The sequence below is a fragment of the Hypanus sabinus genome, chromosome 25 (genome assembly GCF_030144855.1).
Source record: "Hypanus sabinus isolate sHypSab1 chromosome 25, sHypSab1.hap1, whole genome shotgun sequence".
NCBI classification, from domain to species: Eukaryota; Metazoa; Chordata; class Chondrichthyes; order Myliobatiformes; family Dasyatidae; genus Hypanus; species Hypanus sabinus.
Genome location: NC_082730.1, coordinates 47,228,051 through 47,240,398, shown reverse-complemented (window position 1 = coordinate 47,240,398; position 12,348 = coordinate 47,228,051). Strand labels below are relative to the sequence as shown.

Below are 12,348 nucleotides of genomic sequence, written 5' to 3'. Positions count from 1 at the left end.
TGGGAATGTACATAACCAAACTAGAAAGGTGCCATTACTAGACCAAATGTTGGGTAATATGGCCGGACAACTAGTTGGAGTGTTATTGAGAGAGCAGTTCAGAGTTGGTAACCTTAACTCTGTTTTAAGGTAGTTATGTCAATGGATAAAGATGGTTGTGGTTGGATGAAGGGCCATTACAATATCCTAAAACAGGACTTGGCAAAGGTAAACGGGAAATAGATAGGCCTACAGTCGACAAGTAGAAATGTTTTTCAATGTGCTTCATAAGGGTAAAAGGAAATAAAATCTAGGGATTTGCTTTAAAAAAAAATGGGGTGTTGGTGCTGGAGTGGTGTGAGTGTTGGTGCTGGAGTGGTGTGAAGGAAGCATATCTCACAGAGGACTGAATGCACCAGAGGCTCCTCTGCAGTTTAGGAAGTAAAGGAATGGTAAGAAAGAGGACTGGAAAAGGGATCAGGAAGGCAATGAAGAAGTGAAATATCACTGGCATTTAAGGAAATTGTATATGTATACTGTAGTATATTGTATACTGCCTATTAGGGATCAGAATGTCAAATTGTGTATGGAGTCAGAAAATCTCAGTGAGACCTTAAATGAATATTTATCGGAATGCACTAAGGTAAAAGGCAGTAGAATCTTGAGAATCGATAGGGTGAATGTCAGTACATCTTAATAACGAGGAGGAGTTATTAGGTGCCTTCGCAGGCCTAAATATAGTTAGATCTGCTGGATCTTAATAACTGAATACCAGGTTGTTATTGGAGGTAGGGGAGGAATTTTTTAAACCTTCAGTAGTTACAGATCAAATGTCAATGATGATTCCGAATGTGGAATCTTTTATCCAAGATGGTCAGCAGAGGTAAGCTTGGTTTACGAATCTAACATCAGTGGTAAGGAAATTATTGGAGTAGGTCTTCATGGGCCAGATTAACCTACACTTGAAAGAACAGTTACTAGTGAAGATGGTCACCTTGATTTAATTAAGGGAAAATCCTGAATAAATTTTGAAGGGGAACAAAAGATGTTGAAGTCAGTGCAGTTGTAGTCTTGTAGTAATCTTCATTAAGGCCCTTGCCAAAATTCCATGTGGGAAACTAATCCAAATGTCAAGAGATTAGAGCCTAAATTTGCTTGGTGAAGGAGATGGGAAGTGAAGCTAGAGTGGATCCAGAACTGGCTTGCCCACAGAAGGCAAAGAATGGTTGTAGATAGGTCATATTCAGCATGGAGGTCGGTCACCAGTGGAGTGCCTCAGGGATCTGTTCTGGGATCCTTACTCTTCGTGATTCTTATAAGTGACATAGATGAGGAAGTGGAGGGATGGGTTAGTAAGTTTGCTGATGACATGAAGGTTGGAGGGGTTGTGGATTATGTGAAGGGCTGTCAGAGGTTACAGCGGGACATTGATAGGATGCAAAACTGGGCTGAGAAGTGGCAGATGGAGTTCAACCCCGGTAAGTATGAAGTAGTTCATTTTGGTAGGTCAAATATGATGGCAGAATGTAGTATTAATGGTAAGACTCTCTGCATTGTGGAGGACCAGAGGGATCTTAGGATCAGAGTCCATAGGATGCTCAAAGCAGCTGTTGCAGATTGACTTGGTGGTTAAGAAGGCGTATGGTGTATTGGCCTTCGTCTATCGTGGAACTGAATTTAGGAGCCGAGAGGTAATGTTGCAGCTATATAGGACCCTGGTCAGACCCCACTTGGAGTACTGTGCTCAGTTCTGGTCGCCTCACTACAGGAAGGATTTGGAAGCCATCGAAAGGGTGCAGAGGAGATTTACAAGGATGCCACCTGGATTGGGAAGTATGCCTTATGAGAATAGGTTGAGTGAACTCGGCCTTTTCTCCTTGAAGCGATGGAGGATGAGAGGTGACCTGATAGAGGTGTACAAGATGATGAGAGGCATTTATTGGCATTGATAGAGGCTTTTTCCAGGAATGAAATGGTTGCCACAAAAGGACACAGGTTTAAGGTGCTGGGGAGTAGGTACAGAGGAGATGTCAGGGGTAAGTGTTTTTTTTTACTCACTGAGTGCATGGAATGGGCTGCTGGCAATGGTGGTGGAGGCGGTCTTTTAAGAGGCTTTTAGATAGGTACATGGAGCTTAGTAAAATAGAGGTCTATAAGTAAGCCTAGTAATTTCTAAGGTAGGAACATGTTCAGCACAATTCTGTGGGCCGATGGGCCTGTATTGTGCTGTAGGTTTTCTATGTTTCTATGGTAATTTTTGTGATTTTGAGCCTGTGGTGCACTATAAGGATGGTGCTGCAACTATTGCTGCCTGTCATATGTGTTAATGATTTGGCTGTGAATGTCAGAGGTGTGATTTTGTAAGCATAAAGATGACATGAAAATTAGTAGTCATGGATTGTCAGGAGATATTAATCAGTTTGTAAAATGGGTAGGTGGAGTTTAATCTGGATAAGTGTGAAATAATGCACTTTAGAAGGACTAAGGGTAAGGCACGTTCAGATTTTTGCAATCCAAAGAAATATTGAGCAATGGGGTCTTTTTACAAGTCCAAAGATTACTGAAATTGGCATCATGAGTTGATAAGGTCTGAAGATATATGTGTTTCTAGGCTCAATAACTGAGGTGTCAGAGTACAAGGACAGGCAATTTGTTGTATAGCTGTATAAAATATTGGTTGGACTATAGCTGGAGTACTGTGCAATTGTGGTTTTTACAAGTGGAATTGTTGAATTGAAGGCAGAGGAGAATCACCAGAACATTTCCAAGGGTGAGGCACTTTGTTTATGAGGAGAGGCTGGTTTTGTTTTCTTTGCAGCAGAAAGACCTGAAGGGGAACCTGATTTAAAGTATACAATATTTCCATGGGCATGGTTAGAATAGATAATAAGAAACAAACCAGAAGATACTAGAAACACACAGTAGTTCAACTAGCATCTATGAAAAAGGAATAGTTAATGGTTCAGACATGGGGTTTGAAATGTTGATTATAATTTTTCATTCCTTCCAGCTACTACTTGATCTGTGACTATCCAGCATTTTCTTCTACTTCTGTTTCAGATATCCAGCATCAGCATTTAATAGGAGGAAACTAGGCCTTAAAAACTCGAGGAAAAGGTTTGGAGGATAAGGGTTCCACGTGGAATCTGAAATGTGCTGTCTGAGTGGATGGCAGAACCAAATACAACAGCTCAGTATCTAGATCAGGGGTTCCCAATCTAGGGTCCGTGGACCCCTCAGATAATGGTAGGGGTCCACAGCATTTTTTCTTTAAAAAAAAGGTTGGGAACCAAAAGGTTGCAGGGTGAGGGGAAAGAGAGTGTCAGAGCAGATAGTGAGGTGGAGGAGGATAAAGGTCACTCGAGAGCAGCAAGTATTGTGCATGGAGTGAAGCCAGATCTAACATATAAAGAGGTATTTATTGGGGAAAGAGATGCAGAATAAAGGGTATAAAGGTAGCAAGGTAGAAGGGCTGAAGTGTGTATACTTCAATTTAAGAAGCATCAGGAACAAAGGTGATGAGCTGAGAGCTTGGATACATTCATGGAATTATGGTGTAGTGGCCATTAATGAGACTTGGCTGGCACCAGGGCAGAAAGGATTCTCAATATTCCTGGATTTCAGGGGGGGGAAAGGGGAGGAGGGGTGGCATTACTGATCAAGGGATACTATTACAGCTACAGAAAGGATGGGTAATATAGCAGGATCCTCTTTTGAGTCAGTATGGGTAGATGTCAGGAACAGGAAGGGAGCAGTTTCTCTATTGGGAGTATTCTATAGGCCCCCTGGTAGCAGCAGAGATGCCAAGGAGCAGATTGGGAGGTAGATTTTGGAAGGGTACAAAAATAACAGGGTTGTTATCATGGGTGACTTTAACTTCCCTAATATTGATTGGCACTTGATTAGTTCCAAGGGTTTAGATGGGGCAGAGTTTGTTAAGTGTGTCCAGGATGGATTCCTGTCACAGTATGTTGACAGGCCGACTAGGGGGAATGCCATACTAGATCTAGTATTGGGTAACGAACTGGGTCAGGTCACAGATCTGTCAGTGGGTGAGCATCTGGGGGACAGTGATCACTGCTCCCTGACCTTTAGCATTGTCATGGAAAAGGATAGAATCAGAGAGGAGAGGAAAATTATTAATGGGGAAGGGCAAATTATGAGGCTATAAGGCTAGAACTTGTGGGTGTGGATTGGGATGATGTTTTTGCAGGGAAATGTACTATGGACATGTGTTCGATGTTTAGGGATCTCTTGCAGGATGTTAGGGATAAATTTGTCTTGGTGAGAAAGATAAAGAATGTTAGGGTGAAGGAACCATGGGTGACAAGTGAGGTGGAGAATCTAGTCAGATGGAAGAAAGCAGCATACGTGAGGTTCAGGAAGTAAGGATCAGATGAGTCTATTGAGGAATATAGGTAGCAAGAAAGGAGCTTAAGAAGGGGCTGAGGAGAGCAAGAAGGGGGCATGAGAAGGCCTTGGTGAATAGGGTAAAGGAAATCCCAAGGCATTCTTCAATTATGTGAAAAACAAAAAGTTGACATAGTGCAGATAGGACAGATTAGAGATAAAGGTGGGAAGATGTGCCTGGAGGCTGTGGAAGTGAGCAAGGTCCTCAATGAATACTTCACTTCGGTATTCACCAATGAGAAGGAATTTGATGACGTGAGGACAATATGAGTGAGGTTGATGTTCTGGAGCATGTTGATATTAAGGGAGAGGAGGTGTTGGAGTTGTTAAAATACATTAGACAATAGACAATAGGTGCAGAAGTAGACCATTCGGCCCCTCGAGTCTGCACCGCCATTCTGAGATCATGGCTGATCATTCACTATCAATACCCAGTCCCTGCCTTGTCCCCATATCCCTTGATTCCCCTATCCATCAGATATCTATCTAGCTCCTTCTTGAAAGCATCCAGAGAATTGGCCTCCACCGTCTTCCGAGGCAGTGCATTCCACACCTCCACAACTCTCTGGGAGAAGAAGTTCTTCCTCAACTCTGTTTTAAATAACTGACCTCTTATTCTCAATCCATACCCTCTGGTACTGGACTCTCCCAACATCTGGAACATATTTCCTGCCTCAATCCTATCAATTCCTTTAATTATCTTAAACGTTTCAATCAGATCCCCTCTCAATCTCCTCAATTCTAGTGTGTACAAGCCCAATCTCTCCAATCTCTCTGCGTAAGACAGCCCTGCCATCCCAGGAATCAACCTAGTGAATCTACGCTGCACTTCCTCAATTGCCAGAATGTCCTTCCTCAAACCTGGAGACCAAAACTGTACACAATATTCCAGGTGTGGTCTCATCAGGGCCCTGTACAAATGCAAAAGGACGTCCTTGCTCTTGTACTCAATTCCCCTTGTAATAAAGGCCAACATTCCATTTGCCCTCTTCACTGCCTGTTGCACTTGCTCATTCACCTTCATTGACTGGTGAACTAGGACTCCTAGGTCTTTTTGCATTTCTCCCTTACCTAATTCTACACCGTTCAGACAATACTCCGCCCTCTTGTTCCTGCTTCCAAAGTGGATAACTTCACATTTATTCACATTGAATGACATCTGCCAAGTATCTGCCCACTCACCCAGCCTATCTAAGTCTCCCTGTATTCTCCTAACGTCCTCTTCGCATGTCACACTGCCACCCAGTTTGGTATCATCAGCAAACTTGCTGATATAGTTTTCAATGCCCTCATCTAAATCGTTGACATAAATTGTAAAGAGCTGTGGTCCCAATACAGAGCCATGTGGTACCCCACTAGTCACCTCCAGCCAGTCCGAGAAACACCCATTCACTGCTACCCTTTGCTTTCTATCTGCCAACCAGTTTTCTATCCATGTTGAAACCCTGCCCCCAATGCCATGAGCTCTGATTTTACTCACCAATCTCCTATGTGGCACCTTATCGAATGCCTTCTGAAAATCTAGGTACACAACATCCATTGGCTTACCCTCGTCTAACATCCCTGTTACACCCTCAAAAAACTCCAACAGATTAGTCAAGCATGATTTGCCCTTGGTAAATCCATGCTGGCTCGGCCTAATTCTATTACTGCCATCAAGATGTGTCACTATTTCGTCCTTAATAATGGACTCAAGCATCTTCCCCACGACTGACGTTAGGCTAACAGGGCGATAGTTCTCTGTTTTCTCCTTCCTTCCCTTCTTGAAAAGTGGGATAACATTAGCCACTCTCCAATCTTCAGGAACTGATCCTGAATCAAAGGAACATTGGAAAATGATTACCAATGCATCCGCAATTTCCTGAGCCACCTCTTTTAGAACCCTCGGATGCAGACCATCCGGACCCGGGGATTTATTGGCCTTCAGTCCTACCAGTCTACTCATCACAGTTTCTTTCCTGATGTCAATCTGTCTCAATTCCTCTGATATCTTATGACCCTGGCCCATCCATACATCTGGGAGATTGCTTGTGTCCTCCCTGGTGAAGACAGATCTAAAGTACGCATTAAATTCTGTTGCCATTTCCCTGTTTCCCATAACAATTTCTCCCAATTCATTCTTCAAGGGGCCAACATTGTTCTTAACTATCTTCTTTCTCTTCACATAGCTAAAAAAGCTTTTGCTATCCCCTTTTATATTCCTGGCTAGACTGAGCTCATACCTGATTTTTTCTCTCCGTATTGCTTTTTTAGTCAAGATCTGCTGTTCCTTAAAACTTTCCCAATCATCTGTATTCCCACTCATCTTAGCCCTGTCATACTTCTTTTTCTTTTATGCTATGCAATCTCTGACTTCCTTTGTCAACCACTGTGGCCCCTTCCCCCTCTTTGAATCCTTCCTTCTCATTGGAATGAACTGCTTTTGCATCTTTTGTATTATCCCCAAGAATATCTTCCACTGCTGATCATGGTCTGATCAGGGACAGTCAGTATGGCTTTGTGAAGGGCAGATCGTGCCTAATAAGCCTGATAGAGTTCTTTGAGGAGGTGACCAGGCATATAGATGAGGATAGTGCAGTGGATGTGATCCCATGGATTTTAGTAAGGCATTTGACAGGTACCACACAGTTGGCTTATTCAGAAAGTCAGAAGGCATGGGATCCAGGGAAGTTTGACCAGGTGGATTTAGAATTGGCTTGCCTGCAGAAAGCAGAGGGTTGTGGTGGAGGGAGTACATTTGGACTGGAGGATTGTGACTAGTGGTGTCCCACAAGGATCGGTTCTGGGACCTCTACTTTTTGTGATTTTTATTAACTACCTGGATGTGGGGGTAGAAGGGTGGGTTGGCAAGTTTGCAGACGACACAAAGGTTGGTGGTGTTGTGGATAGTGTTGAGGATTGTCGAAGATTGCAGAGAGACATTGATAGGATGCAGAAGTGGGCTGAGAAGTGGCAGATGGAGTTCAACCCAGAGAAATGTGAGGTGGTACACTTTGGAAGGACAAACTCTAAGGCAGAGTACAAAGTAAATGGTAGGATACTTAGGAGTGTGGAGGAGCAGAGGGATCTGGGGGTACATGTCCACAGATCTCTGAAAATTGCCTCACAGGTAGATAGGGTAGTTAAGAAAGCTTATGGGGTGTTAGCTTTCATAAGTCGAGGGATAGAGTTTAAGAGTCGCGGGGAATGATGCAGCTCTATAAAACTCTGGTTAGGCCCCACTTGGAGTACTGTCCCCAGTTCTGGTCGTTGAAGGATGTTGAAGCTTTGGAAATGGTATAGAGGAGATTTACTAGGATGCTGCCTGGTTTAGAGAGTATGCATTATAGGCATCTGTTAATCTCGTGAGACCATGGATTTGCGCCTGGAAGGTTTCCAGGGCACAGGCCTGGGCAGGGTTGTATGGCAGACCGGCAGTTGCAAGCCTTCCCCTCTCCACACCACCGATGTTGTCCAGGGGAAGGGCACTAGGACCCAAGCAGCTTGGCACCAGTGTTGTCGCAGAGCAATGTATTGTTAAGTGCCTTGCTCAAGGACAGAACATGCTGCCTCAGCTGAGGCTCGAACCAGTGACCTTCAGATCACTAGACCGATGCCTTATCCACTAGGCCATGCGCCAACAGCGAGTATGCATTATGATCAGAGATTAAGGGAGCTAGGTCTTTACTCTTTGAAGGGAAGGAGGATGAGAGGAGACATGATAGAGGTATACAAGATATTAAGAGGAATAGATAGAGTGGACAGCCAGTGCCTCTTCCCCAGGGCACCACTGCTCAATACAAGAGGTCATGGCTTTAAGGTAAGGGGAGGGAAGTTCAAGGGAGATATTAGAGGAAGGTTTTTCACTCAGAGAGTGGTTGGTGCATGGAATGCACTGCCTGAGTCAGTGGTGGAGGCAGATACACTAGTGAAATTTAAGAGACTACTAGACAGGTATATGGAGGAATTTAAGTTGGGGGGTTATATGGGAGACAGGGTTTAAGGGTCAGCACAACATTGTAGGCCAAAGGGTCTGTACTGTGCTGTGTTATTCTATGTTTAACACCTGATCTGGATGAATATTTGAATTGCCAAGGCAGAAAAGGTTACAGACCATTTGCTAGCAAATTGGATTAATGTTGAAGAACATTGATTAATGTTGAAGATTAATGTTTGGTATGGACCATGGATCAAGGATGTATTTCTGAGCTGGACAGCTGTTTTTGACCAGCACAGTACTTCTTATGTAGCTATTTTACTTTATTCTACATTATTATTATTTTCATGAATTAATCTATGAGCAGTATGCAAGACCAGCTTTTCACTCCATCTTGTAAATGTGACAATAATAAACCAATTCCAACATGAGACTTCTCAAAGTTCATACAAAATGTTAATGAGATACAACAGTTATAACATAATTAAAGTTTATTTCTCATACATTTTACAGGATCTTAACTCTCTGGATCCATTTATCATCAGTTTCATTACAGAAATTCTATTGTGCAATTTATCTATTAATCTTAGGAGGTGAGGACATGTCACGTACATCAACTTCATGGAATTGTGCCTATTTAAAGATTAAGTGTACCAACAAAAGGATCATAAAAGAAGGTTGCATTTCTGTTGTGACTATCCTGTTAAGCTGTTCCAATATGCTTTACAGTCAAAGTGCTTTTGAAGTGTAGTTACTAATGTAGCATAAGAAATATAGCAGCTAAATTCTGCACGAAAGGTCTTGCAACTAATGCAATGAAGGCTAGCTCTGTTTTGGGGTTATTTAATAACAACTGTTGACCAAAAATGCCTGAAATATTCCTTTTGAAATGGAGCTAGAAAATCACTTGTACCTATCTGAGGTGGTGGTGTAGGCTAAATTTACGTCTTATTGGAATGTTAATATTGTTTGAATAGCCAGTCAGCAGTTTTTTGCGCAGATTATCAGCTTTGGGGAAAACTGAGTAATTTGAATATGAAGGAATTTGTTGTCTTGTGAAAAGCTATATTTAATACAACTACTATTTGCTTTAAATGCTGTGAAACAATACAATAGTCAAGGACGTGTGTCAAAAGACTTTCTGCTCATAATTGAAAAAGCAAATGTAAAACCAGCACCTGTTACAATGCAACAGTGTACTGTTTGTGCTTCTAGAATTAGATGTTGTGGAAGAGACCGAAGATGTCTTCAAGAGTTATGTATTCTTCCGGTACTGCACAGAGAGGGAGGAACAAGGGGAACTTCCAGATGATCCAGAGATAACCGGCATGCATCAGCCTACTAATAGGTAAATGTTGGCATTATATGTCAACTTAAAGGTTTGATATAGGTGCAAATGCTAAATGAATACAATTCACAATAAAAGCATCCTCAATATTGATACTAGTATACAGTAGACCCCTCCCTGTCCCAAAATGTCCTGATGCCAATCCCTGGGAAATGCTACTATTCATCTTCCTCCTGTCAGAAAACAACCATATAACTGTTTTGATATGTAGATATGATATCAATGTCCTTTTATTGCCAGCTCCTACCACTTTGCTGCTAAGGTATTAGAGAACACTTCACCAAAAGGCTTCAGAAGTTGATGTACACCATATTCAATGCTATATATATGTACCTTCATCAAAAATACTATCACAGTTTTCCCTAAATAAATCCAAACTGATTTGCCTTAATCCATTTCCCTCCAGCTGGCTGTTAATCTGTTTTATGGCTGTTGACTTTGGAAGTTTTCCAAAGCAGTTTCAATACATTTTTAATGCCCATCTAAACCAGAAGAACATTAAGATATTTCATCTCACTATACCCATTTCCACTGCATGCAGGGAATCTAATTTAGACAAGTCCGCAGCCTTTTGACCTTTGAGTTTAACTTATTAGAGCAAACTAATTTTTTTTCAAAAAGGAAATATTGGTAGAATAACTAATATGGAGTGAGTAAAAGGATCTCATTTTCATTTAGTTTTTGTTTTGATCATTTTGTGTTCAGTGAAAAATTTAAGCTGTTGTAAAATTAATTTAATAAAAGCATGCAAATAGAATCATGGACTGTGTAATTATTGCAAGATTTCATTTAGTCAATAGTTTGGCATGTGCACCATCTCTTCCAAATGCTCCAGTTTGTTTGGGTTCTTGGAGTTAAAAATGAATGCTGGATATACTCGGGTGGGCAATGTCTACCAAGAGAAATATCTATTTCAGATGTTTACACATAAATAAAGAAAAGATTGAAATCAAACTTGTTTCCTATTGCTAGGGCGTAATGGACTGGACAGAGGGATTAGGGTAGAGACAACTCAAGCTAAGAGTATAATTTTTTGTGAATAATATTGGCATGGATAGGCTTATGGCTAATTAATAGAAAATGATAAGAATAAATACAGGTGTCCCCCGCTTTACGAGTGTTCGCTTTACACAACTTTTACAAAAGACCTGCATTAGTAACCTGTTTTCACATTACAAAGAGGATTTTTGCTTTTACGAAAATTTTTCCCAGATAAATTAATGGTTCTTCGCTTTCCACCATTTTGACTTAAGAAGGGTTTCATAGGAACACTCTATCTTTATAAAGCGGAGGGGGACACCTGTAGATCATTTTCAGATTGACCATTAGTGTACCACAGAAATTAACTATTCATAATCTGTGTTGATAACTTGGATGAAGGTATTGAATGTACTGTAGCAAGATTTGCTGATACAAAGGCAAGTTAGCAAGTTGTGAAAGGGATTCAATCTGCAAACAGATATGGGTAGGTTAAGAAATTGAAAGATGGTGACCAGTTGCTGCAAATCCAGCAAGGAAAAATGGAGTGCTGAAGATGCCCAAATGGTCAGGTGAGAGAGAAACACAGCTAAGATTATAGACCAACCATTTGGCAGAATTGATCAATACTAATAACAACTGAAAATGCTGGTCAGCTGAAATTGTTGAGTTTGAAGTAGTCCCGAGAGCTGTTGACATGCCTTGTCAGAAGATGAGATATCATGCATTGAACTTCACTATCGAATCAAAGCCAAGCATAAGAGGCCAAATCAAAAAGTTAGAATGAATTTCAGAATGAATGAAAAGTAGCTTGAAGCTCAGGCTTGATCAATAGCTCATGATGGAGTTCAATGCAGATAAGTGTGAGGTAGTTCATTTTAGTGGGTCAAATATGATGGCAGAATATTGTATTAATGGTAAGACTCTTGGCAGTGTGGTGGATCAGAGGGACCTTGGGGTCCGAGTCCATAGGACACTCAAAGCTGCTGCACAGGTTGACTGTGGTTAAGAAAGCATATGGTGCATTGGCTTTCATCAGTCGTGAGATTGATTTTAGGAGCCGAGAGGTAATTTTGTAGCTATATAGGACTCTGGTTAGACCCCACTTGGAGTACTGTGCTCAGTTCTGGTCGTCTCACTACAGGAAGGATGTGACAACCATAAAAAGGGTGCAGAGGAGATTTATAAGGATGTTGCCTGGATTAGGGAGTATGCCTTATAAGAATAGGTTGAGTGAACTCGGGCTCTTTTCCTTGGAGAGGTGGAGGATGAGAGGTGACCTGATAGAGATGTATAAGGTGCATTGATTGTGTGGATAGTCAGAGGCTTTTTCCCAGGGCTGAAATGGCTAGCAGGAGAGAGCATCGTTTTAAGGTGCTTGGAAGTAGGTACAGAGGAAATGTCGGGTAATTTTTTTACACAGAGAGCGGTAAGTGCATGGAACGGGCTGCTGGCAATAGTGGTGGAGGCGGATACGATAGTCTCTTTTCAGAGACTCCTGGACAAGTACATGGAGCTCAGATAAATAGAAGGCTCTTGGTAACCCTATATAATTTCTAAGGTAGGGACATGGTTGGCACAGCTTTGTGGACTGAAGGCCCTGTATTGTGCAGTAGGTTTTCTTTGTTTCTGTAATAGAGCAAAGTGGTCACCCAATTTTTGTTTGTGTTTTTTTTCCCATTATACAGCTCTCTGGTTTATTTCCCACCAAATGCAA

General features: G+C 41.7%; 1 protein-coding gene across 4 annotated transcripts in view; it reads left to right on the top strand.

Annotated features, from left to right (window-relative positions):
- The window catches only part of LOC132381214 (bcl-2 homologous antagonist/killer-like), a 106,982-nt gene that overhangs the window by 68,035 nt on the left and 26,599 nt on the right, over window positions 1-12,348 (top strand). For all 4 annotated transcript variants that reach the window (XM_059950538.1, XM_059950541.1, XM_059950542.1 and 1 more), the window contains one exon: window positions 9,521-9,653. In XM_059950538.1, the coding sequence (XP_059806521.1) occupies window positions 9,521-9,653 (133 nt within the window). The remainder of the gene's footprint in view (window positions 1-9,520; window positions 9,654-12,348) is intronic.